Below are 25,823 nucleotides of genomic sequence, written 5' to 3' on the forward strand. Positions count from 1 at the left end.
TCCGGAGGTCAGAGCAGCTCCCAGGCCGTCTCAGACTGAAGCTCAGTCTGGTACCTACGGCACAAACGGAGAGAATTCCAAGGCTGCTGGGGCCACCTCCTTACAGCATCCAGTTTAAAGCCCAGCAGAAACAGGAGGGCACAATATGGCACGATCTGGTAGAACTTTAGAACTTTCCGTGACGATGGGAATGTTCTGTAATCTGACCCGTCCAACATGGCACAGTTGAGCACGGTTATTGGAAATGGAAAATGTGGCTAGTGCAGGGGAAGAACTGGGTTTTTACTTTTATTTAATCTTAACTAATTCAAATGGAAATGACTACACGTGGGCTCCTAGAGACGTGTCATCGGACAACGCAGACCCAGTAGCCTGGCACGCTGTCATAAGCACTCCACGAAATCAGTGAGAGCTTTTTTTCACCAGATGCATCATAGACACTTCAGAGTAAACCAGGAATGACAGTAACAATAAATAAGAGAGAAGCTGATGCTTATACTAAAGCAGCAATGAGCATTTTACAAATACAAAAAAACAGGAAAAAAGAATGAGTGAGGGGCGCCTGGGTGGCTCAGTCGGTTAAATGTCCGACTTTGGCTCAGGTTCGATCTCACCGGTCGTGAGTTTGAGCCCCTGCGTCAGGCTCTCTGCTGTCAGTGCAGAGCGCACTTCAGATGCTCTGTCTCCTCTCTCTCTGCCCCTCCCCCGCTTGCGCACACATGCAAAAATAAATAAACATTTTAAAAATATTTCTTTCAAGGGGTGCCTGGGTGGCTCTTTCAGTTGGGCGTCCGACGTCGGCTCAGGTCATGATCTCACAGTCCGTGGGTTCGAGTCCTGCGTCGGGCTCTGGGCTGACAGCTCGGAGCCTGAAGCTGCTTCAGATTCTGTCTCCCTCTCTCTCTGCCCCTCCCCTGCTCATGCTCTCTGTCTCTGTCTCTCTCTCTCTGTCTCTCAAAAATAAACGTTTAAATTAAAAAAAAAATATTTCTCTCAAAAATAATTTTTCTCTCTCAAAAATAAACATTTAAAAAAAAAAGGAATGAGCGATGCTGAAAACATAATATAGAAGAGGAACTTGATATACACATTAAGTAAATATTAATCCATAGAATGGAGTTTGTTCATCTGGACAAGGGGAAGCACCGCGATGGAGGGCTTGTGCTTTGTGTGCCCAGCTCTGTCCCTTCCACCTAGGGACACGCAGGAGGAAGTGCCATCCAGGGACGCTGCAGTTGGCGGTGGAAAGTCCAGGGGCAGGAGGTTCCACCCAGAGCCAGCCTGGCCCAGGAAAGCTGTGGAGAGGCCGTCTGCTTGTGCTGACTGGGGTCCCGGCATGGGGCACAAGGCCCTGCCGGGCCGGACCGGGGCCTCTGTGTCCTGAGGTTCCCTGGATCCTGGCCTGTGCGAGCCGGGGGAAGGAGGGCCCCACGGGAGGCAGCGCCAGACTCACTGAGTTGCAGGCGTTGGCCCGCTCCACTTTTGAGAGGCTCCTCACGTCTGTGCTGAACACATTCATCTTCTCCACCAGGGTGGTGAGCGCCGTCTCTGTTGCCTCACCCACCTTCTCGTAAACACCTTTGGCCTGAGAGGACAGAGGAGGAAGAGCAAGTAGGTGCCCTGCGCTCCCGGCCCCTCGCTCCCACCTCTCGCGCCCGCCGTCCCCCTTCCACCCAGGCCAGGCCAGGACTCGGGACAAGGCAGGCCCTTCCCCTGTGGCCTGCTGAGGAGGCCTGAGTCAGTGGGAAGGGGGTGGAGGGGCTGCCTCAGGCGTGGAGAGGTTACCTCGTTGAAGTCCAAGGAGGAGTCATTGCAGAGGGCACAAATGGTGGCCAACTCCACCAGCCCATCATACTGCCCTGAGCGGACTGGCTTATCATTCTTCAAGCTGGCAGTGGGGCGGGGAGGAAGGAAGGAAAAGAGACAGGGAGAGAAGAACAGGGACTGAGATGCAGAGAGAACGTGGGGAAAGCGGCGAGGGACAGTCAGGGACACGGCGACTGACATGGAGGTCAGGTGGGAGAGAGAACAAGGTTGGGGCAGAGGAGGAGACGAGAAGAAGGACGAAACTAGAGGCAGGGCCCCAGGGAGAGAAGTGGAGGGTGTGTGTCTGGGGGGGTGGCGAGAAGCTAAGGGGAGAGCTTTGGGGGGACTTACACCTCTCCTTCTGGAGCGTAAGTGGAACCAGTGATGGAGAACTCGTTCAGGACACAGATGTTTCCGTCCACCTTGTCGATAATAAACATCTACAGGGAGAAGGGCAGGCGCACAGAGGTCTAACTGTCACCATCCCCGAAGGCCAGTGCCCTGTCCCATGCTCACAGACTAATGGGAGACTCCTGGCTGCTTGCCTCCCCTCTCCTGGTACTCCCTTGCCACCATTCTCCGGGTTCAGCGTTAGTGGCCCCAAGATAAGTCATTGGTTTCTGCAGGCCACCACTGGAGGCTCCTTCAGATCAGTTAATAAAAAGCAACCTGCACGGTAAAAGGTGCTTGCGGCCAGATCTTCCAGTTTTGCAGGAAGAGCCAGAAAGTCAGGTTATTTTCCTGTGCCATCTCCAGACTTTCAAATGAGGGCAATCAATTCATTTTTAGGGAACAGGACAGGAGCCCAGTTGCAGAAGCCTGCGGTCTGGCTTTGAAGCCTGGGCTCTGGAAGGTCCCAGAGAGGAGCAAGCCTGCTCTGAGCTATAGCCAGTGGGGAAAGGATGGGGCTAAAGACGAGTTCCGAGATAAAGCGGTTCTGTGGTCAAGTTAAGTTTGCAAAACTCTGGGTTAAAGAAAGCGGAATCCACCCTCTTGACGGTCAGCGTTCTCCAAGGCTTTCAAGTGCCAGCAAGCATGTGGGTGTCCCCAAAGGAGCTAAGGGTACAGCTGTCCTCGCCCGACCGCACGGCCCTCGATTCTCAGAACAATATATTCTTCCTGGATATGCCAGCCCCCGGAACTCTGCTTAGAGCCGGGGTTCTCTGCCTGGGGTCCATGAATGAGACCCCCAACCCCAACCCTCTGCCAAGAGGTCTGTGAACTTTGATGGCAAAAAAACCCACAAAAAACAAAAAACAAAAAACCTCTCTTATTTTCTGACATTGAGCATTTCCTTCTAATTATGAATGCAGGCAATGGACCACATCAGTATTAGCAACAGCCGTGCCTTTGCCACCAGTGTGATCACAGATACTTTCCCATCACGCTGCATTGCTGCAGAACCCTCCCAAAAGCATCTCTGCTCATCGCGGCTTCCTGCTACTCAATGCGTTAGTTCCAAAGCCTGTGTGTGACCAAATCACAAATTTGTTTTTAAAATGTTTTGGTAACTGTATTGCAATCACCGGTTTCCCTGTAACCCGATGCATTTTTTTAAACAGAATCCTATGTATTTTCTTTTCTACATTTCAACTGTTGTCCATTCTGCCAAAGAGTCTGAGGTACAGAAAAAAGTAAGAGCCCGGGGAGCCTGGGTGGCTCAATCGATAAAGCGTCAGATTCTTGGTTTCAGCTCAGGTCATGATCTCGTGGTTCGTGAACACGGACAGTGCGGAGACTGCTTGGGATTCTCTTTCTTTCCCTCTCTCTATCCCCCACCACTGCCCCTCCCCTGCTCATGCTCTCTCTCTCTCTCTCTTTCTCAAAAGTAAATAAAGAAAAAAGAAAGAAAGGAAAAGAAAAGAAGAGAAAAGAAAAAGAAAAGGTTAAGAGCCCTGGTTTAGGAAATGCTGTTCAAGATTTGTGTGGCCATGGAGGACCATTCTAGCAGGTGGGGTGAGCAGAGGGGTCTCTCTCAGCCTTTTTCGCAGCTGGCTGATCACACTCTACCTGCCCTCTGAGCATTTGTTTCCCCGGCCAGAATGAGAAGCCGCCAGTGAGGAAGGGGTAACCCCATCTTTGAAGGGCTCATTTCATCCCAAAGGCAGTCTTCGGAGAGGGAGCTGCCCCCCTTCCCTGACCTTGCAGACAGACATCTGGTTGGTGGTGAGGGTGCCCGTCTTGTCGGAACAGATGACGGAGGTGCAGCCCAGAGTCTCCACGGAGGGCAGGCTCCTCACGATTGCATTTTTCTTTGCCATCCGCCGGGTGCCCAAGGCCAGGCAGGTGGTGATGACCGCAGGAAGGCCTGTGGGGAGGAAGAGGAAGGAGTGAGGACTCAGTGACAGGGGAGAGAGGGAGACCTTGTGTGGTAGGCTGAATAATAGCTCCCAAGGCAATCAGGTCCCGATCCCTGGAACCTGTAAACGTTACCCTACTTGGAAAAGGGGTCTTTGCAGATTAGATTAGCCGATGGGAGGAGAGAGAGAGCTCGCCATACCTTCTGGGATTGCGGCCACAGCCAGGGCCACGGCAATCTTAAAGTAGTAGATGGCACCCCGCAACCAGGAGCCGCCGTGGACGGGATCGTTGAAATGGCCGATGTTGATGAGCCAGACGGCCACACAGATGAGGGAGATGACCTTGGAGAGCTGCTCCCCAAACTCATCCAGCTTCTGCTGCAGAGGGGTTTTGTCCTGTTCCGTGGCAGCCATCTGGTCACGGATCTTCCCAATCTCGGTGCTCACACCAGTAGTGGCCACGATGCCTAAGGCCTTGCCAGCTGCGATGTTGGTACCCTGAGAGGGTGAATGAGAGGCGAGGAATCAGGCAAGAGGCGACCCTCACGCCGCATCCTCCCAACTGCGGGCCTCATCTCTTCTCATGCCGCCATGTCCCTCCCACACCGGGGCCTCTGGCTTGAGCACACGACAGCTGGCCCTGCATGGCTCACCGAGAAAAGCATGTTCTTCTTATCCTGGTTGACAGCTCGGGGGTCAGGAACAGGGTCTGTGTGCTTGATGACAGATACGGACTCGCCTGTGGAGAAGGAGCCAAGGGGTTTTCAGATGACATCATGTCCTTCTCCCATCCTTCCCGCCCCTAACTCCCGCCCTGCTTGGCAGGACAGGGCCTGGTAAGGACCGAGCAGCAGTTCTGGGGGAAGTCTGAACTCTGGAAAAAGTGATGGGAAATCCATCACACTTAGAGTAAAAGTTGACCTGAGTCCCAGCTTAACCACTTACAAGCTGCATAGACTGGGATCTCTTAACCTCTGTTCCTCTGTAAAATGGAGGCAATATATATATAGACTTCGGAACAGGGTCTGGGCGAACATCGAACGAGCTGACGTATGTGTAGGTGCACAGTCAACGACAGAGCACGTTCTTGGGAAGGAGACGTCCCTACCGTGCCTCCCTCACCCCACCGGGCAGGGGCTCAGGGAGCTGCCCCGGGCCGGCCCATCCTTGCCTCTTTGGCCCACAGGGAAGGCTCACTGGCTCTTCACCCTCTCTCTCCCAGTGGAGAAACAGAAGCAGCTGTGGTTTTAACCATCCAGACCCTCCATCATGTCCTAGAATCTATGGTTCCTCACTTGGGGGCTTTTGAGGGAACGGGAGAGTTCTCTGGGTGTCTGAATGCCCATGAGGAAGGACGGGGTCAATGACCATCTGGAGAGTGGACCATCAGCATAAACATCCTGCCCTCTCCCATGACCCCTTGTTTCAGGCTTGCGACAGTGAACAAAGCTGAGCTACTCTGAGTGGGTCGTGTTGCTGGGTGTTCTCTGTCATCCACCTGGAATTTCCTCCCTGTGTGTCCCCTCAGCTCCCCGCCTCTTCAAATCCTCCCCTCCCGCCCCCTGCATGAAGCATCCTCCCACCCAGGCCCCCGGACCCGTCAGGATGGACTGGTCAACCCGGAGGGTGGTGGATTTGATGGACAGGATCCGGATATCTGCAGGCACTTTGTCGCCCACTGTGGGAAGAGTAGACAAGAGTGAAGTCAGTTGAGGAAGGACTTTTCTTCCTTCCCAAGAAAAGCCCAATCTTTGTCTGACTACCTTACCTCGTCCTTCAGGTCGCCAGGGCTGGGTGCCCACCCTGGGCTTGTGTCAGGCCCTTGGTGTGGGTTGCTGAAGCCCTAGCAAGCACCCCCCCCCCCAACATTCATTCCAATTGCCCCCTTGTCGCTTTTCTCCCCCTGGGGCTGTGAGCCCGTGAGTGGGCCCTGGGCACTGCCTGGCACATAGCACGTGCTGGATAACGTGCACCGAGTGGCCAAAAGGAAAATTAGGAATGGTCCAGTTGTGTAACGGGACAGCAAAACAGAGAGGGAAACAAGAGGGAGAAAAGTGAGGAGAGAAGGGCAAGAAAAGAACTGAAGAAAACGGTAAATTTGAGGGACGCGCATCCGGGGGAGAGAATGCCATGGAATCATGGGGCAGGGGAACAACAAGAAACGGGAGAAAACATGGAAATTGAGAAAATCAGTGTCAAGCAGGACAAAAGCTGGAGCAAGGGGGAAGGGGGAGAAGGGAAGAAGCAGGAGGAGAGGGAGGAGCCGCAGGGGCAGAGGGCGCAGGTCCAGCAGGGCCTGGCGGAGGCTGCACGACCGCACGCACGTTAGAAACCCGCCAGGCCCTGGTCTGAGCACCTGAGGGAAGGCAGGAAGCCTCAGTGAGTGTGCTGGGGAGATGATGGGAGAGCAGGGGAGGTCTGCAGGAAACAAGGAATAGGGGGTGGGCTGGGGAAAGCCGAGCAAGCGTGGGGGCAGGCCACGGGAGATCCACGGGGGTGGGTCAGTACGGGAAACCACCTCGTGGGTGGGCTGACAAGGCGGGTAACGCCCCCCTGGACTTCAGGGCCTCTGAGGAGGCTAATCACCCCCCAGAGGCTCTGCTAATCCCGCCTGGTCCCACAGAGGGTACTGGGGACAGTGTTTGCGGGGCCGTTTCCCTTTCCCTGTTTCTAGGGTCCCTCCTCCTATGCCGGAGGAAGCTGACGGAGGAGGGAGGAGGTGGCCACGGAGTTGGGCGGGACACCCTGTCACCCAAGCCCCAGCGATATTTATAGACGTTCATGGCGCTGACTCCAAACTGTCACCGTGGCAGGGCGGCCCTGTAATGGCGCAGCGGGGTCTTCAGCCCGCCCTCCCTCCCTCTCCCCAGGTTGCCCATGGTGGCAACTTGGGAGTCTTGTGGAAGGAAGGAGGCCTAGATCCATCCCCCTATGCCAGGGCCCTAGAGATGTGGGAAGGCCTGTGCGGGGCCAATATAAAAACCGCTGAAGGGGGCAGAATCCCAGTAATCTTAGCCACCCGGCCCCCACCCCTCCCTGGTCAGGCATTAAGTGTCCCTCACCGGAGAGGCGGGGCCCCTCCTTGAGCTCCCTCCTCCCAGGTCCCGTGCTCCCTGCTGGGCCCTGAGTTTCCCTTACATGGTTGGGGGCTTGAGCCTTCGGCCCCCCTCCTCCCTTCTACCCTCACTCCTTCCCCTTCAAGAGGCCTCAAGGGCACTGAGAGGTCAAGATTTAAAGCTGACCAAGCTTGGGGGTGGGTGGAAGGAGCGGGAAGCCAGGCTTCGGGAGGGGGGTGGAGACGGGGCCATTGGCAGGGACTAGGTTCCACCTGTTGCTTGCAAGTGCTGGGTGAGAGGAGGGGGAGCAAGGGGTCCGCCTGGAGCGTCAGGGACAGGACTGGCTGTTCCTGCTGAGACTCTGACGGGGAGGGGTGCTGCGGCCACAGTGCCCTGGGGTGACCTCCTGAGGAGTCTGGGAAGGAGAGGCAAAGGTTCCACCATCCTGGCTACCTCCCGGACACCAGGATCAGGGGCCCCCACCCTCAACATACACATCCTCCCTGTCTTGAACTCAAGGCCTCCCTTCCTGGACCACTCACTCCCATCACTCACCAGCCACCTCCACAATGTCCCCGGGGACAATGTCCCGAGCCTTGATCCTCTGTACTGTCTTGCGGTCAGCCCGGTAGACTTTCCCCATCTCGGGTTCATATTCCTTCAGAGCCTCAATGGCATTCTCTGCATTACGCTCCTGGAGGGACAGGGTGGAGGAGAGGAGGGTCATCAGAGGGAGGAAGGTTGTAGAAGGGGAGGGGACTGGCCGGGGAGGATTAGGGGCAGGGGCCAGAGTCCTCGGAGAAACAGGGACAGGACAGAGGAAGAGCAGGTTATGCAGTCCTGACTTCTGACACAGGGGAGTAAGACACACCTACCACGTGAAGGTAGGTGTGTGTGTCGAGGAAACTGTCACTTATGGCTGAAAACAGGTAAGGATGTTCAGAGGAGAGAAGAAAAGAGAATCAAAGAAAATCTGAAAGCAAGGGGCAGGAAAAGTAGAGGGTGGTAAGGTAAGAAGGAAAATCAAACTACATTTATTGAGCTGCTACTATATGCCAGGCACGGGGCTGGCTACTTCACACTCATCCTGGTACATTTCACCACAACTCTGAGGGGTAGGATTGTTAACCCCACTTTATGGATGAGGAAACTGAGGCTGAGAGAGGTGAAGGAACTTGCCTGGGTTATCCAGCCAGCAAGTGACAGTGGGAACACCAGTCTCCCCCCGCCCCCCCTTTCCCACACTCCATCCCCTTTCCAAACCTGGCATTAGGAACAGAGAACAAGGCAAGCCCAGAGGAAGTGACGGAGGAGGAGGAGACTGGGAGGGAGGATGGCTTCACGTTTAGTGTCAGGATGTGAGGACTGAGGCGGGGTCACTGCTAACCTGCCAAACCCCCACGATGGCATTGGCGATGAGGATCAAGAGGATGACAAAGGGTTCAACAAAGGCAGTGATGGTCTCTTCACCTTCCTCGAACCAGGCCAGCACCTGGGAGCAGGGGAAGGGAGAATAACAGGTGATATAGCCCCCTGAACACATAAAGAAAGGCAGTGAGGCTGCGAAAGTGTGCAGGAGGCAACAGGGCTGGGCATCACGTGGGTACCGCAGCCCCCCATCAGTCTGAGGTCCTACGCGCTCCAAAGTGCAGACTCACAGGGGCACAGCCACAGCTGTTATGCAGCGGGAATGTGCAGGTGTAGACGTGTACAGCTCAGGGTTTAACTGGGAATGCTTTTGGATTTCCCTGGCCGAGCTGTTGGCCTGGAAACAAAGCTCGCAGGACACCCAGGCCAGAGACCCCCCACAACCACATCCATCCCATGGGAGACAAAACTCCACAGGGAAAACCCTGTGGTCCTCGCGGACGCTGCCCCCCCGCCCCCCCCTCCCGCCAGCCCTCCCCAACAGCCCAAGGCAGGGAAGCTCCAATTTCATGAGGGAGCAGGAGGGGGGATAGTGTTACGGGGCCTCCTGTACACACCCCACCCCAGCTGTTGCCACTGCCGGGCAACAGCTACAGGCAAATGTCAAGGAGCAAATCTGAGAAGGGAGAAGGGAGGCCCTGCCAGCTAGTACTCAGGGGCCTCCAGGGCCTCCATGACGGAGAGCAGGGGACAGGGAGACATCTTGGCCCCCAGTCTTGTCTTCCAGCAGGACTAAGATGTTAAGGAGGAAACTCTAAAACATGGGCTGCTGGAGTGCTCGGTGTCGAGGGGGGCTCCTGGGCCAGACAGGTGTTGGTCCTGCCGCTAGGAGGGGCCCGGCGAGGGCGAGTAAGGTCAGGCCAGCGGGGTGAAGGGGGGAGGGGGGGGCCCCAGGAGTCCCAGTCTGGACAGCGGCCGGCAGCGAAGCCGGGAGACAGGGAAGGGGTCCGGCTGGGCCTTCTGGCACATCTGGGGGCACCCTCACACCAGCAGCTCTTTCCCGCCTCTGGGAGGGAGTCTTTGCCCTGACCAATCGGCGCCGAGAGGGCGGGGCAGGGGGGCCAGGAGGCACGGGGATTGGTGGAGCGGCTGTGCGCCCCGGGGCATGCCGGGAGCGGCGGTGGCCTGAGCGCAGCCGTGTCTGAGCCCTGAGCCGGGGAGCCCAGCGTTTGAGGGGGGTAACCCGAGCCCTCGAAGCCCTTGAAGCTGCGGGGGTGGCTTAGCTTTAGTGTTTTGGCCGAGAACACCCTTAAAGCTTAAAATAAAACCTGCCTGTGGGGTGTGGGGAGGACCGAGGCCTATGCGCATCAGCACGCCCCCCTCCCCATACCCTCCTCGGCTCTGGTTTGGGGAACAGGATGCCGAGGGCTTGGACCAGAGGGGCCGGAGCCCCCACCCTCCGCCCCCCGCCCCCCGCGGCCCCGTGGATGCTCCAGATCCCCGACCCACACCCCGGCCGGCCCCAGATGCCCTCCCACACTTACGAAGGAAATGCAGGCGGCCAGGAGAAGGATCCGCACCAGGAGGTCTTCAAACTGCTCTATCACCAACTCCCACAGGGACTTCCCTGGGAGAAGAGGCAGGGGAGGGGGCCCCCACGGTTAAGGTCTGGTGGATGAATGGCTGGGACTCCGGGTGCAGGCTGGGATCCAGGGGCTGAGAGTGGCCCGATTTCCACAGCCTAAGCAGGAAGGTTCTGGGGGTGATGGGCAAGCCGCTTGGTACTGAGAGAAGGACTGAGGGAGCTCGCCAGGAGTCCAGAAACAGGCTCCCCAAAGTTGTGGTTAGTTGTTCAAGGGCTGGAGGCCTCACAGAGAAAGTACCTGGAAACTCCTGCCCCCAGCCAGCCTTTAACCTTTGGGGAGGGTATTTGCCCCAGGAGTCAGTCGGGAGAAGGTGGGGAGAAGGGAGTGGGGGGTGTGGGGAGGAGTGTCATTAAGAGAGTCCAGAGATTCCAGTAACTTACCTTCCTCAGCAGGGAGCTCTACCCAGGGAAAAAGAAGAAAAGGACACATTCATTTGGGGCTCAGTCTAATGCCCCCCCCCCCCCAGGATTCTGGGGCTAAGGTAAGAGAATCAGGTCACCAAAAGGGCATCTGAGGTTCACCAAGGTCATCCCAGAAAACCTCCCAAAACTCTGAGCCTCAGGGACCCTGTTTTGTCAGTATCCTCTTAACCCCTGCAGTCACCGGACCATGGCCAACCTCTTCCCTGAGGTACTCGGGAGGGAGAGACTCCAGTGTGTCTAAGTGTGTGAGTGTGCGTCTATGTCTGTGTTGTGGGGGAGCAAGAGGGCGTTACCAGCCTTTCATCTAAGAGACACTTACCATTGGGGCCGTATTTCTCTAGGTGCCGCTTCACTTGGTCCGGCGTCAGGCCTGTAGTCTCGCTCACCCCAAAATAGGCCAGACATTCTTCTGTGGTCTTGGAGTGTGCAGCCTCCATTGTGCTCCCTTCCTGGGGGCCAGGGGGCGGTGTGCTCCTTCTGGGGAGTTCTCACGCGTTGGGGGTCTTCCTCAGTGCGTCCAACTGCCTGTTTGTCTGGGTTTCTTGTTTTTTCTCTCCTGCCCCCCCCCAGGATTTTCTTCCCTCCACGAAGCTCTGACCCCCGTCCCACTTGCAGCAGCCGGCCACCCCCCCCAGCCCCCAGCTGGTCCTTATGAGGGAGTAGGGGGGGCCAGGCTCCCCCCGCCCAGATCAGGGATTGGCTGGCTAAGACTCCAGCAGGAGGGGTCAGAAGAGAGATATTTCTGCTGACAGAGGGGGAACAGTGGGGCTGCAGCCTGAGATGTCACTCATGAGGGAAGCTAAGGTGGCCCCAGCCCCAGGGAAGGGGGGGCAGGGAAAGACTTCACTTTCTGTCTTCTGCTGACCCCTCCCCCAATTGCCTGGACTTCCTCGGTTGTACGGAACTTCCTGTTCCAAACTCATGCCCCCAGTTCTTCCCCACTTCTACCCTCAGGCCTCCACCCTTCTCTTTCCCCGACCCCCATCCCGTTCCACCCACTCTCAACCTGTTTCTATTGTGACAGTCTCCTTCTTCCTCACCCAGTTTGCAGATACTCCAACCTGCAGGGGACTGGAGAGGGGGACAACATCCTTTTGGGGGCCAGAGGAAATGGTTCTAGAGGGACAAGGGGAAGTAGGGAGGGGAGAGGGTCAAGGGGACAGGGCAGAAGATGGTAACCCTACCCTCGGGAGGGGTTGCTGCAGCCATCAACAAGGGATTTAGTGTCCAAGCCCTGGTGAGCAAAGCCAGGACTGCCTGTCTCTCCCCCAAACTACCCCCCCCCCCATTGCTCTAACTCAGCCTCTGGGAATGTAGCCTTCGGGGGCCCCCCCATCCCTGATAGGGAATCCCCCCCCCAAGAAAATGGGATACCCAGACGGCCAGGTAATCCAAGAGGCTACAGAATGTGCTGATGGCAGAGGGAGAGGGATAAATGTTTCAGGCTGGGGGCGGGAGTCACCCCCAGTCATGGAATGAGGGTCACCTCATCCCCCACTGTATTCTTTAATTCAAGGGTCTCACATGGAAGACCCCAGATGATGTGTGGTCTGCACTCCCCCCGACCCTGAAGTATCTCCTCCAGGGGAGAGAGGGTCAGAGCTGCTCAGGTGCCGGGCACGTCCCACAGGAAGAGGCATGAGGGAGGAAGGGGTGTCAAGGGAAGGGGGCTGGGAGGCTGGATAGGGTAGAGGTCCCGGACGGAAGGAATGGGGAGGGGGCAGCTCGATGGGGACAGGTCTAGGGGAAATAAGGACAGAACAGAGCTGGGGAAACAGAGACAGGGCTGCCCGGGTCAGAGGGAAGTCTGAGGAGCAATGGGGAAAAGGGACAGCAGGGAGCTGGCATGCGGCAGCCAGGTGGGTGGGGGCCCAGGGCTGGGTGCAAAGCCACAAGTTGTTGCTGAGCGGCTGGCCTTGGTGTCAGCTTCCTCGTAGAAGCAGCTGCTCTGAGCCCCCCACCCCCACCCCTGCTCCGGGATGGGGGCGTCTTTTGGTTGCTACCAGGGCAGCTGCTGGAGGAGCAGAGGGTAGCCTGGGCTGTGGGCAGGGGAGGAAAGGAGGGCGGAGAGAGGAGAGAGGTTCCGTGAGAGTAGCAGTGGAAGGTCAGGGAAGGGAAGAAGGAGCCTCAAGTCCTTCCTGCGTCTAGGCCTCCAGCTTCCTAAGATGGACAGTCAGCAGTCCGGGCCACTGAAAGGGTTCTCCAGGCTGCTTCCCTCCCTGGCACTCAAGTTCCTAAGCAGACAATGACAGAGGAGACGGCGAGCAAAGGAAAGGGAATCCTCACTTTGGGGGAGCGGGCTGGCCAGCAGGGGTGGGTGGCACTTAAGGATTTAGCCCCCCATACTTATCCTTCTCTCTGCCTGGACTTGGGGGGGAGGGGAGCCTTCTGGGTGAGTTGAGGACACGGTGCTCCTTCTGTCCCCCTTTTCATGGTTCTAACAAACCCCTCCCTTAAGCTGTGACCTGGGGATGGGGGCTCAGACAGTGGGGTCACATCCACAGGCACCTCCATCTGGCCCAGCACCCACCTTCTTAGGCCAGAATCAGGCTCAGCATCTGCCAAGCCTTTTGGTGCTCTCTGGCTTCTCCCTGCCACCACCTGGAGAAGTGACAGGGGCACAGTCTTAAAGGAGCAGGAATGCCCAAACATGGAGAAGGGGGGGAAGACTGGAGGGATCGCAGCTTCGAGGGAGTTGAGAGCAGGAGGCCGAAGGGAGGAAGGCTTTACAGGACACTGCTGCCAGCCGGGCCCTTTAAGGTGACTCCTACCTCCCCCAACTTCCCAGAGGGAAAGCTGAAGCCAGAGAGGGAGAGCCACACGACAAGAGCTGCAAAAGGCTGGCCGTCAGGGAGCCTGGGGGTGCGGACCGGGAAGGCACTGGTTCTCTTGGATCCCTCCCGCTGGGGTCTCCAAGCCCACGGTTGTGGGTGTGCCTCCCCTCCTATGAGGGCTGAAGCTAATGGGAGAGGCCTGGTCCTGAAGGACAGGGACACAGAGCCTGGCCACTCCCTGACCGGTCCCGAACTTCAGCTCAACCATCCTTACAGCAAGGCTAGAGGGAAACAGTCTCTGAGGCTCTTCCAGCCAAGACATGCAGGTCCTGGAGTGCGGGGTGCTCCTTGTCCCCCTCCCCCACCCACTTCAGAAGGCAGGTTCCTGACGCTGGCGGGGTTTAGGGGGAGGGGGAGCCTCATAGCACCAGTTGCTGCTAGATTAGGAGGGGATCATGTCCTGCTTACCCTGGGGCGCCACAGCCTTCACTCACCACCTCACTTTCCAGAATACAGCACCCAGATGTCCATACCATCCCCTCCTTTGCAAGGTCAAGTCTATCCCCAGTCTCCTGAGGCCAAGGTGTGGGGGAGCCCCAGGGATTAGACAAAACTGGGAGAGCCAGCAGGCTTCCCCCAGCTAGCCCCCAGCCTGGGTGGCCTGTGAGCCCAGCTGTCTCCTGTCCATCTCCCAACAGGACGCAAGGCCCAGAATAGCAAGGTCATAAGCATGGGTAGGGCCTCCTGGAGGTGGGAAACGGTGGCTGAGGGGCGTGAGAACGTAGGCTCCCTGCTTCCCCGGGGAAGGAAGGTGAGAGGCAGCGCTGGGTGGAGGTGGGGAGGGGAGAGGGCGAAGCACGACAGGCGGGATTCTTCGGAACCCGGCCCCTCCTTGTGGACACCCACCACCCGCAGGGCTGGGAAACCCGTGGCTGCAATTCAGCTCAGAGAGCAGAGCCTGGGTTTAATGGGGGCGCTGCAAGGAGTGAAAGGGGTTGCAAACTCCTGCCCACGGGGCTGGGAAGGCCACGTGAGTGAAGTGGGCCAGTAGGGATGGAGCAGATGTGGAAAGAGAGCGGAGGAGCACGTGAGGGTGGATCTTCTGATTTTCTGGAGAAGGCAGTCATCTGAACTTGTAGGTGAAATCCCAATGGAAATACTATCCAGGCCAAGCAAATCGTATCAGCAGCTCCAACCCAAACGAAACTTCCCATTTTACAGGTGAGGATACTGAGGCCTGGAGAGGCTAACACCTGGCCTAGGCCAAACAGCAAAGGAGAGGAAAAGCTAGGAGTGAAAGCCAGTGCTTTCTGTCATCTACCCCCCAGCTTGCCAGCCTGGCCCCGAGAAGGGGAGCAGCCAGCCTGCCCTGGGCCCCTCTGCAGCCACTCTGTGGCTGCCACATTCAACCTCTGCCAACACGGCCACTATGCCCCAACCCCGCCCCCACGATCTCCCTCTGCCTGCTTTCTCCCTAGGGTGGGAAGCCTTAACTGAAGAACTTAGAGCAAGAAAGGTCCTTGGAGGTTGCCGATCCTGCTGTTCACTGTCCGGTCCCGTTAAGAGAACTTGGCCGCAAACCCCGAGAAGCACTATTGGGCTCTGCACTTACCGCTCAACAAACAGGACCGCCCACGGGGGAGCAATGGGCCGAAAGCACAGGGCTAGAGGGCAACAGGGACTTGACCTGACGCAGCCTTCTGGCCTCTCAGCTCTGGAGCGGGCAACGCCGAGTGGGCTGCTTTCCTGCCCCACCTGCCCCAGCCCCCGCTGCAAACAGTGGCCACAGCCATCACGACGGAACTGAGATAAACCCTTTTATTTATTTATGCTTCTCCATTTTGTTTAAAACAACAACAACAACCACCTTAATATAACGGACAGCCCTTCCCCCTCACCCTTCCTCGGGCTGGGGGGGTGGTTAATGGGGAAAAGGCCCCCAGGGGTGGGGCTGACCATAAGAGCCCCTCAGGGAGGTAATGGAGCCCAAATCCCCTGCCCAGGGGATGGGGCGCCTGTAGTGTACGAACCGGGGAGTTAACAGGGCTCTCGAACCTCTTCTTGTACCAACATATATGCCCTTGGCCGTCAAGGGTCAGGAAGCACGTGGGGAGGGGATTCCTACCGCTCCTCTACATCCCTGCCCAGCCCCAATCTCATGAACTAAGGGCTGGGGAGCAAGAAGAGTGGAGAAAGAGCGGGGTAGGGTGTCTCACACGAAGGAGTACTGGTTATTAATGGCTCTGGGATGGCCCCCTTCTTCTCCATCGCCCCCTAGTGGTAACTGCTGCAGCTGCACCATTGGGGTGGCCCCGGGGTCCCCACCAGATCCGGCGCCTCCCGGGGCCTCCGTGCCTGGTGCTACGGCCTCTTCCAATTCAACCACGGGGACCAGCTCAACCACGGGGACCAGCTCTTCCTGGACCCCTCCACTGCCCGCTTTCTCTTTCTCTTGCCTCTCTTTGGCTGCTGCGGCTGCTGCTGCCGCCACTTCTGGCGCCCCCGACGCCTCTTCTGCCCCAGGATGTGGGGGATCTGTCCATGAAGGGGGTTCAGGGGGCTGGGGTGGGTCATGGGAGGTGTTCGGTTCTGGATAGGAATGGTAAGAAGACAGACTGTGGAGGGGAGGCCAGCTCTTGCGGCGGCCTCCCCTGCACTCATCCCCCCAGAAGCCACGTGCTATCTCCCCCACATCCCGTCTCCTGAGCAACCCCCCCGTCCATGGAAGATGGATCATGGGCGGCGGTGAGAGGAGGACCACACTTACACACAGTCACTCGCTCCGAAGGGCATGAGGGTGGAGGAGGCATCGGGGTAGCATCGATCTCCCTCGCACACCCCTGCATGGCTCCCGGCCTGCTCCCGGCCTGGGGGAGGGGGAGGGGCAACGTGGGGACAGATGGGACGTTGGGGTGGGGAAAAGGAGAGATCAGACAGGGACGTCAGACATCGAGGGAGGAGGGAGGGGGGGGGATCAGACCGAGCATCCCCCAGGAGGGCAGGCCCAAGGTGAGATTGTGACAAAGGGCAAAGACAAGGCTGGAGAGGACCGATCCAAGAGACACACAGATGATGGAACAGAGGGGTCTGATGGAATGGGGATGCACCGGCCCAGCTTCTGCTTCCTCCCGGCTCCAGTGAGGAACCTCTGCCTCCCTACGTCCTCAGTGTCCTGCTTCCCCTCCGAAAGCCCAACACCCAGGAGCCTGCTCTGCCCTACTCTCCCTGACGAAGCCTCTCCTCCTCACAGCCCCCCGCCCCGTCTTGCTGGCACACACACCTCCTCGCTTCTTGGGTGCACGGGCACCTCCTCCCCTGCAGACCTGCTCTGCTCACCCTGCTGTCGCTGGGAGGACACGACATAGCTGACAAGAACAACGTCACTGGAGCCTCCAGACTCCAGAGGGATGGGGTGCACTCGGAAATGCTCGAGCATATCGAAAATGGACTGGAACCACAAGTGCTGGACCCGGCACTGACCCTCCTCGTTCAGCGACAGGCGCAGGTGCTGAGGGCAGGATGAGCAGAGTGAAGCGGGAGCCCCTCTCCCCTGCACGGCCACGTTCCCCCGCTCCACCCGCGGGCTCACTGCGTGCCGCACGGCCTCTTCCTCACTCACCTTGGCCTTGCCCTGGAAGTTGAAAGTGAGGACGTATTCACCCCGTCTCGTCTCACTCTGACGTACCAGGAAGACGCCATGGGAGCCGGTGCCTCCGGCCAGCACTAGCTGGGCGGCCTTGAGTCGAGAGAGCATCCCGTGGAACCAAGGATACCCTGAGAGGGGCTGGTCCCCTTCACCTCCCTCTGACTCCCCCTGGAACAGGAATGATCCTTCAGGAAGGAGAGAGGGAGGGAAACCGGGGTGTCAGGGAAGCCTCCCCCATCCTGGGAGAAGAAAAGCCTTGCTTTCCCCTCACACGTCACCTCCCTCCCCCGGGTCAGATCCTTCAGGATCCCGAGAGGAGAGTCTCCCGAGGGCGGGCAACCGGGCCCGGACGCAGACACACACTCTCACCTCTGGTACCTGTGGCCGTCTCCGGAGTGTCCAGGGGTGGGTAGGGAGCTGAGAGGGGATGGGCTGTGCCCGCTGGGGGTCCCTCTTCGATGGGGACACGGGGGGGCAACTCTGGGGGAAGCAGTTCCATGGAGTCAAAATGGGAGGCGGCGATGGAGGCGGAGCCGGGGGAGATGGACGCCGAGGGGCGGTCTGAGAGGCCCCCATAAGCCCCTGGAAAACAAGGGAGGAGGGCCAGGTTGAGAAGCCGAGAAACTACTCTTTGCCAGGACTGGTCGGCCACCAGCCAGCCTGTCCTGCGCGCACCGGTGCGGTCGGCCGGCCGGAACGCCGGGTCCTTCTGTCGGCGGTGGCCGCTGCTGTTCTCCCCCTCCGGCTCCCGACTCCTGCCTCAGGCCCTGCTGAGGGACCACAGACGGACGTCCGGGCCTGGAGTCCAACGCACCTCTAGTTTCTCTGAATCGACAGCTGAAATGACAGCGACTGTCGCGGAGGTGGGCGTCGCGAAGAATCCCTCGGATATTTTCGCATCACATAGGGTCCTTTTCCGGCCTTCAGGACCAACTCTCCAACCCTCAGAGACGTCAGAGATCCTCCTACCGACCTGCCCAACCTAGGCGACCTGACCTTCACGTTGACTCGTGTCCCTGTGCCCTCCATGCTAGCCTGAGCATCCTGTCCCATTTGCCCAGGGCTCCCCCGCCCCCAATGCAGGGCTGTGCTCTCGCCCTCTGCCTCCTCCTCCAAGCCCTGTTCTTTCCTCTCACCTCCTCTGTGTAGTATCCTGTCTATCCCACCTTCCGCGACTCTCCGCTTCCTCTGAGCTCCCGGGAAGCTCTCTGCCTGTGCTGCTCAGAAACACTAAGTACAGGCTCTCCGTGTTAGCGTCCTGCTTTCCAGAGGGAGCAAGAGCCCGTCAACTCAACTAGACCGGGAGCCCACGGAAGGCAAGGAGCTCGTCTCAGGCATCTCCGGGCTCCCCTATCCTGCCCCAGAGCCTTGCACAAGGTCAGGGAGGTAGCAGGGCATTGCGGAATGTCTGCTGGTGGCAGGCCTGAGCCTACGGCAATGGCGTACGTTGTCAGCGCTCAGAAGACAGGTGTAGTGGTGCAGGAAGCGGACCAGCGTGGCCCCCGTCTTTGTCAGTGACTCTCAGGTGACCTCAGAAAAGCCATTTCCCCTCCCTGGTCTTAGCTGCCTGAGGGGTCTGGAAACGAGGAGATTGGACCTAATGACTCGTAAGGTCCATCCTAGCTCCAACATTCTTTAATCCATTTGTTTCCTCAGTGATCACAGCCAGGCACCATGAACCCTAGACCCAGAACAGAGGAGCAGGAGAGAGAGTATAATGGAGTCTACAAAGGTGAACTGGGCCAGGCAGATGCATGTCTTTGGGCGTGCCTGTGTGTGGGTAGGGCCTGTGGATCTTTAGTCAGGCCAAGAAGTACAGAGTCGAGAGAAGATCTCGTGCCGTTGACACGTGTACAGAAATGCACAGTAAGAACCAAACAAAGATGTGTACAAAGCGTTCCGGGAGCTCGGAGAAGGGAACCACTATGTCCAGCCAGAGTGGACATCTGCACAAGGCTCACGGAAAAGGAGAAAAGGCCGGACACGGAAGGCTGGACGGGAGTTCGCCCGGGGTTCGTGCGAGGCGGCGATGGCGACGGTTCTAAGTGGCAAACCGCGGTGTGGCACGTACGGGGACAAGGGACGGGCAGTCGGTGGGTGACAAGAGGCGGCTGAGGGGTGGGACTGGGGTGCGCGGTAGAGTCGGGAGGGAGGGCCTGGGCCTGGCACGGTGGGGTTCTGAAGTTCACAGCGCTCTAAGGCTCCGCCCTTACCCTGCGACAGGCGGTCATTGCTCTCGCTGGGTCCCAGCAGCAGATCCTGGCTGGGCAGGCTCTCTGAGTGATTGAGGCAGGGCAGCTCCAGGCTGTCTGTGTTCTCCCTCGTAAGGAATGAGGTCCCAGGGGCCAGGGGGAGGGTCATGGGGCGGGGACTGGTAGCGGGGCAGGGTCTGCAGAGACAGGGAAAATGGTGTTGTGAGGCAACTCACCAGTGACAGCCCCAAGGCTGCTCCCCACCCCCACCGGGTCCCCTCAGTGACAGCAGTCAGGCTCCTCACTCACCCCGGGCTCAGGCATTCTTGGATGTCAGACACCCAGGCCTTCACATGTAGAGCATCAACTGTCTCCAGGATGTACTCGGAAGGGCCTTCCACCTATGGGGACAAGAGGAGGCCCACGGGCCACTTCCAGGTCCGGAGGCCCTTAGCCACCCATGCTGACAACAAGAACACCCTCCCCCGCTTTCCTCCCCCCGGAGGGGCCACTGCCCCACAGACACACTCTCGAGGCCCTGGGCAACATACTGGCACCTCCTGTCACCAAGTCCCTCGTTTCAGTGTGCTGTCCTAGCTTTCTCCCCAGAACGAGCGCTCCCCGAGGGGGCAGGAGCCCAGAGCCCCTACCTTAACCACAAACGTGTTCTCCCGGTCAGGCATCTCCAGGGCTGTGGTTGTCCGCACGTCCGTGATGGTAGAGCAGGGAATGCTGAGTCGAGGCCGAGACGCCTAAGTTGGGAAAGAAAGCAAGAGCCAAACTGTGCAGGGACCCCCTTTCACTTCCCTCCAGAGACCCATCTTTCCTCCCGAGCCCTAAGGGAGTCAGACAAAGGACCACAGCACTACTTTTGCGGTCCTGCCCACGGCTGCTACCCCAGAGTCAGGAGCTTTAGAAACGAAAGCGAGCAGGGCTACGCGTGTGGGCTGTCCCACTCTGGTGGCTCGGTCGCCCCGCTCCCGGTGGTTCCCCACCCTCCTCGGTTCCCCACCCTCCTCGGGGCCTCACCTTGGGCGGTACAAAGAACTCCAGACGGCTTCCTCCTCCTCCTTCTCCTTCACTTCGAAGCAGTAAGCGACACTTCTGCCACTGAGGCTGCCCTCCTCCCCCTGAGGCAGGCCCCGCTGCCCCTCCTCCCCGGCCCACTCCGGCTGGGTCCGGGGCTGCCTCTTCAGCCCCCATGAAACTCAGCAGCTCTTCCCTCTGCACCATCCCTGCTCCATCCTTCAAGGCCCCCCCGCCCCGACTGAGTCTCAGCCTCTCAAATCGGTGAGTCCATCTGTCCCCGGGGGATGTTCCATCACTAACCGGTCCCCTGCCAATGGTCCCAGCCCCACCAGAGGAGTTGGAGTTGCTGTTTCCACCCAGGACTGGGGGGCCCGAGGAGGTCTCGAGGGGCCCAGCTGGGGAGGGTGGGTCAACGGTCCCCCGCCACTGCAGGATGCCGCGGACTGAACCGCGGACCGAGCGACCCACGGAGCGGAGAGAGAAGCGTTTCTTTAGCTTCGGCTTCGAGGAGGTCGTAGAAGAGGAAGAGACTGAGGAAGGGAGGGGGCCGGCCAGGTCCTCAGATGATCGAGAAGGGCCCAGCACAGCCAGGGGCCCGCCCACCCTGCAGCTCTCAAGGGACAGGTCGTGTGGCGGGATCTCCACACCGGGACTCAGGGGAGCCAGGATGGGCGGTGAGAGGGAGCCGGAGGCCCGGGCCACCTCAGCTTCAAAATGCTGCAGGAAGAGCTCAGCAAAACGGCGGGAGAAGGCAGCCTCGGCCCCGGGCCCTGCATACTGGGGGTGGGAGGCCAGGTAGAGGCGAAAACGGCGGGCAAAATCCAGGGCGGCAGCCCGGGCGTGGGACTCACAGAACTCCCGCCAACTCGGGGGAGGGGGTGGTGGCAAAGGGGGAGGGGAGGGGGAGGCCCCGTCCTCCGGGGAAGGGGCACCATTCATGATGGTCCCCAGGAGGTGGAGAGGGGGAGCCTGTGGGGAGGGGCAGCAAAGAGGGAAGCGGCCAGAAGACACGGGGTGAGCGACAGCAGCTGCAGAAGGAAGAGAGGCACATACACCGAGTCACTGCTGAGGTGGGACTGGGGGCAGAGCCCCACCCCGAGCGGACTCCCCACTCCGGTCTGGACTCCTCGGAAAGCAGTGGGGAACACACCACACCGCCTCCCTTCCCTGTCCCAGAGCCTCACACCCCACACACCCCATTCAGCTGGCTCCCCGGGGCGAGGGAGGTGCACCTGCCCCGCTGCCTTCCCAACCCACTCCCCCTGGTTCTGGTTCCGGGAGCGACACGCGCCCGCAAAGCACCTGCCTCTAAAAAGGAGTCTTCACCACTCACACCACCTCCCTTCTCCAAAACAGGTCCTTCGAGGTTTATCACATGCTTCCCATGTGTTCTTACCTTTCCCTGCAACAGGCTTTAATAACCTTGATAATAGGTGAGGAAACCGAAGCTCAGAGAAGTCTCAGAACTCCAAGTCTACGGTTTTGCCCCCTGCATAGTCCTCGTCCCCAGGGACTGGCTGGACCAGCCTGTCACAGCCCCTCCCTGCCCCAGCTCTCAGGGAGCTAGGTCTGCAGCGCTTAGAGACCCTGCCTCGCGCGTCCTGAGGTCCAGCTCTGGGGAGGGAGTCTGCTCAGTCAAGAGGCGGAATGGATGATGGACTGAAACCAGAACGGTCCTGAAAGCGGACCCCAGGGCCCAGCACCCCAGCACGGTGTGACAGAGGCTTGGAATGGCCACAGCCCAGTTCTTTGTGCCTTCAGCCTGGGGCCCAGAAGCAGCAGCACCAGGCAGCACCAGGCGGGGGAAGACTGTGGGTTGGGTCAGGGCAAGTCTTTCTTGGCCACAAAGTAAATAAAACATAACAGGGAGCTGGGGCCCTAGGGTTTCTCACTTCCTCTTCTTTCACTGGGGAGGGTGCCCTAAAGGCTGGTGAGCCTGGTGGTTAAGGCTGTGGGACGTGGAGTTGGACCTGGGATGAAGTCCCAGCTCGGCCACCTATTAGCTTCGTGATCTTGAACAGATCCTATGTCCTCTCGGGACTGCGGGCATGTATCTATAAAACAGAGCTCATTATCCCTAACTCCTAGACTCGCGGGGAGAATCAAACGGAACCTGTCAGGGCTTGGCAGAAAGCAAGCACACCATAAGTGCCTGCCCCGTTATTACTATCTTTACGGGTTCCAATTTTTCCAAGAGAGAAATCAGAGAAAGGAAGAGGCTTCCCAAGCTCTTACAACTAGCAAGTGGCAGAGCTGGGCCTGGCATTTAGAACCCATGGCTCTTTGTTAGTGTTCCTCCCCCATATTACGTTGGATGATGACTGGCACCAGGGCTGCGGGGAGGACAGCTCAGGAAAGTCTCCCCAAACCTCAGACTCCTGCTCAGACCCACAACCAGCGACCCCTCCCCTTCCTCCTTGGCCTAGATCCTACACATTCAGATGGCTCCAACCACAGGGACAATTCCAAACCAACGAGAAGCCAGGAGACGCAAGAGTCATGGAGCACAGGGGAACCGAGCCAAGAGGTGCAGACGCAGCAGGGAGAGCGATCTCCAGGCAGTGGCCACCTCGGCTCACACAGGCCCGCCCAACCCTCTGCACCACTGGCAGACCCGGCCCCCTTCAGGCCCGCTGACCCTGCGGCTCCTGAGCTGGTGACTCAGTTTCTCTTCTGCCAAGCAAGCCTCAGACACATTCCCCCGGTGCACCTGCCTCTGGGCTCAGTTCTGAAATTTCCCGAAGGGCGGGTGGTGGAGGGTGCAGGCTCCGCTCCCGGCTCGGACCCTCTGGGCCCGGTGGTCAATGCACTCCGACCCGACCCTACTCCCTGGACACCCTCGACCCGCCCATTCCCCGGGGCCGCAGCCGCCTCGGGACCAGCCCCGTCTGCTGCACTCTCCGGGGCCGAGCGCCCCTCCTGCCTCTGCCCCCACCCCCCACGCCCGCCCCCACCCAGGGCTCCTCTCAGGCGCCGGGGCCGGGTCGCGGCGAGGGAAGAGGTACTTGAAGAGGGGGGGTTCCGGTTCCGGTCCCACCTGCATCTCGGTCCCCGCGGTTAGCTCCGGCGGCGGCGGCAGCTCCCGCTCCCTGCCCCTCCCCCCGCACTCCGCGACTAGCTCCCAGGCCGCTTCTGCGCAGGCGCCGGGACCCCTTTTCCCGTCACCGAAGGAAGCGACCATAGAGAAGAGCTGCGAGAGGGAAGGGCGCCTATACGCTCAGTTCCGCCACCTTCCTAGTCCGTGCAAACCCATCGAGCGCTGAGAGGGGGGTGACCCTCGGACGGCTGAGGGGCTTCTCCGCTTGCTCCTAAAAGGGACCCCGAAAGCAATCATGGGCAGGGGGTGGATGCCACCAGGCGGCCTCTCGAAGGAAAGTCGGGACAAAGGAAGAGGCGTCAACCATGAGAAGCCACCTTAGGGGATAGAGTCTCGAGGCCCTGGTGCAGGCTAGAGAAGCCACCGGGTACCGGAAACCAGCGAGATGAGGAGGCCCTTTCCAAGGCCCGCCGCAGCCTAGAGCGTCTGGCCCTGCGGCTGCGGGGTTCGCAGACACCGCCCCCGCGGAGCCCGGCGAGGGAAGACGCGGGTGACCTTGGTTGAGGCCCCGAGAAGAGGCGGAGCCTGAACTTACGACCTTGGCTTCCCGGAGGAAAGAGACTGGAGGTCTAGGAGGCTCCATCTGAGACGAGAAGTAAAGATGAAGGGCAGAAATAAAGACATCACTTTGGACGTGCTTGTGGGACGTCGCGGGGGGCAGGCGGACATACAGTGGACATACAGTCTGGAGCTCAGGAGAGACGTAAAGACCAGACACAGAAATGGAGAATCATTAAGGTATAGAGAGGCGTTGAAATCAAGCACAATGAGATCAGTCATCTCTGGTCTCTCGCTGACCCAGCTCCAACTGGCCTAACTAAGCAATAGGGGAATCTTGGCTGAAGCGATTGAAAAGAGCGGCTCTAGCTTCTTCAGGGACAGTTGAATAAAAGAGCCAAAAGATAGGAGAAACCTGTGGTTCTTCTCTAGGCTCTTCTTTCCCCATGCACTTGGCCTCACTCGCAGGCCGGCCTATCTCAGTGGTAAAATGGCTTTCTTTGGCTCCAAACTTAAGTCCTAATAGCTTAGCAACTCAAGTAGCAGCAGCGTGCTTCTTTTCTGAGATTTGCAATCAAATTTCCAGAACTGACCTTAGCTGATTGGCTTGGATCAAATACTCATCCCGGAACACAAGAGACTGGAGATGGATAAATCCCCTGACTCACACAAGAATGTTTATTCAAGGCTGAGGCTGCCAGATGGAGTTGGAAAAATTCGTTGTAGAAAGCAAGTTCCTGCCTAGCCAGCTGTACTCCCCCAGCTCTGCCTCTGCTCTAACCAAGCTGACATCAGCCCGCAGGTGGTCTTGGCTAAGGTCTCCATTGCTGTCTTTGTCCATTCGTCTTCCCAGTTCGGAGGAAGATGTCAATTCCTCCCTCCTCCCTGAAACCCTTACACACACTTCCTCTGTAGTTTCCAGTGTCTGTAGTCTCTGAGGTTTCTCCCCGCCGTTTCTAGGAGAGAGGCGCAGTTGAGGAATGCAGAAAGGCAAGGGTCTAGTGATGATGAGTTAGGTTTGGAAATGTGTCTCAGTTGTCCGATAAAACTTTCTGCAACGACAGGTGTTCTGTATCGACACTATCCAGTGTGGAAGCCACTAGCCGCGTGTAGCTATCGAGCACTTGAAATGTGGCCAGTGTGACGAGGGAATGGAATTGAAGTTTTAATTAATTACAGTAGCCACATGTAGGTAATGACGACTGTATTAGTGCAGGAGCGGTCAAGGACAACTAGGAGCTGTCCAGCAGAGAGAGAGCTACAGTGAGCTGCGTAAAGCAGTTTGGTGGCGATCAGAAGTGAGTAGTGGTTGAAGCCACGGACATCAGTGAGAGTGTCCAGGCAATATCGGTAGAATAGGGCCCCGGACCTAATTCTGGAAAACAAGCCGCACTTAACAGGTAGGCAGCGACACGGGAGTGGAAAGCGCCGAGATGATGTCTTAGGTCACGTTTCCCAGAAGCACACCTTGAGAGGAGGATTTGTGTGCACGTGATTTAGTCAAAAAGTGCTACCAGAAGAAACCAGTAAGAGTGGGAGAAGCAGGAGAGGGAAGGAAAGGAAACCAAGCAAACGTGTGACCTCAGGCAGAGAGTAGTTCAACTTGATCCTGCAGGGGAGCTCTGGATGAAAGTTATGCCTCAGATTTGTCCAGAAACAAGGGACATATACCCACGTTCCTCAGCTTTTGACAAAGGGATACTCCTGGAGACATCAGTTTATCAAGGCGAAGCCCCCAGTGGCCTGAGGGCATTCCTCCAAAAAAGAAAAAAAGCTGGGCATTCTTACTCTCGGAAGAGAAACCACACAACAAAGTTGGGGGGGGGGGGCAGTTGGGCAGACACATCACAGGCAAACGATTAAAAAGGAATCCATGGTCCTGACATGGTCTCCTACAGAAAACATTGACGACTAATGATGTGTGGCCATGAACAAACGGTCACGAAAGAATTCTTGAGATGTTTTTGGTTTTTTTTTAATTTTTTTTAA

The 25,823-nt window shown here is 58.3% G+C and overlaps 2 protein-coding genes across 7 annotated transcripts in view; both read right to left on the minus strand.

The window, feature by feature from the left end:
• Positions 1-11,233, minus strand: part of ATP2A1 (ATPase sarcoplasmic/endoplasmic reticulum Ca2+ transporting 1) — a 15,574-nt gene extending 4,341 nt beyond the window's left edge. For both annotated transcript variants that reach the window (XM_019431837.2, XM_019431838.2), the window contains exons 1-12: positions 10,918-11,233; positions 10,557-10,574; positions 10,075-10,157; positions 8,550-8,654; positions 7,718-7,856; positions 5,704-5,784; positions 4,760-4,845; positions 4,307-4,604; positions 3,948-4,114; positions 2,158-2,246; positions 1,786-1,888; positions 1,454-1,585 (exon numbers count right to left, since the gene is read on the minus strand). In XM_019431837.2, the coding sequence (XP_019287382.1) occupies positions 1,454-1,585; positions 1,786-1,888; positions 2,158-2,246; positions 3,948-4,114; positions 4,307-4,604; positions 4,760-4,845; positions 5,704-5,784; positions 7,718-7,856; positions 8,550-8,654; positions 10,075-10,157; positions 10,557-10,574; positions 10,918-11,035 (1,419 nt within the window). In that variant the 5' untranslated portion in view covers positions 11,036-11,233. The remainder of the gene's footprint in view (positions 1-1,453; positions 1,586-1,785; positions 1,889-2,157; positions 2,247-3,947; positions 4,115-4,306; positions 4,605-4,759; positions 4,846-5,703; positions 5,785-7,717; positions 7,857-8,549; positions 8,655-10,074; positions 10,158-10,556; positions 10,575-10,917) is intronic.
• Positions 11,234-15,176: 3,943 nt separating this feature from the next.
• On the minus strand, positions 15,177-23,411 carry SH2B1 (SH2B adaptor protein 1). Of its 5 annotated transcripts, none has more exons than XM_053894522.1 (9): positions 23,277-23,411; positions 20,240-21,267; positions 19,861-19,962; positions 19,520-19,611; positions 19,232-19,407; positions 17,388-17,600; positions 16,992-17,203; positions 16,709-16,880; positions 15,177-15,961 (listed from the first exon to the last, which is right to left on the minus strand). In XM_053894522.1, the coding sequence occupies exons 2-9, from the start codon at positions 21,176-21,178 to the stop codon at positions 15,585-15,587; spliced, it is 2,283 nt and encodes a 760-aa protein (XP_053750497.1). In that variant the 5' UTR covers positions 21,179-21,267; positions 23,277-23,411; the 3' UTR covers positions 15,177-15,584. The 5 variants fall into 5 exon arrangements, with proteins under 5 accessions (XP_053750497.1, XP_053750498.1, XP_053750499.1 ...); XM_053894523.1 differs by lacking the exon at positions 23,277-23,411 and adding an exon at positions 21,636-23,208; XM_019431843.2 differs by lacking the exon at positions 23,277-23,411 and adding an exon at positions 16,140-16,239 and having other exon boundaries at positions 15,823-15,961; positions 20,240-23,205.
• Between the last annotated feature and the right edge of the window lie 2,412 nt (positions 23,412-25,823).

The sequence above is a fragment of the Panthera pardus genome, unplaced genomic scaffold, assembly GCF_024362965.1.
Source record: "Panthera pardus isolate Hobbes unplaced genomic scaffold, ASM2436296v1 HiC_scaffold_5, whole genome shotgun sequence".
NCBI lineage: Eukaryota > Metazoa > Chordata > Mammalia > Carnivora > Felidae > Panthera > Panthera pardus.

Bases quoted from the DNA above. Each gene is read 5' to 3' on its own strand.
- SH2B1 (XM_053894522.1), bottom strand. From the start codon at position 21,178: ATGAATGGTGCCCCTTCCCCGGAGGACGGGGCCTCCCCCTCCCCTCCC. The intron at 19,408-19,519 runs GTGAGTGAGGAG...CTGTCTCTGCAG, and splicing joins CAAGAATGCCTGAGCCCGGG to ACCCTGCCCCGCTACCAGTC. The intron at 16,881-16,991 runs GTGAGTGAGGAA...TCCTGCCCTCAG, and splicing joins ACTTCCAGGGCAAGGCCAAG to CACCTGCGCCTGTCGCTGAA.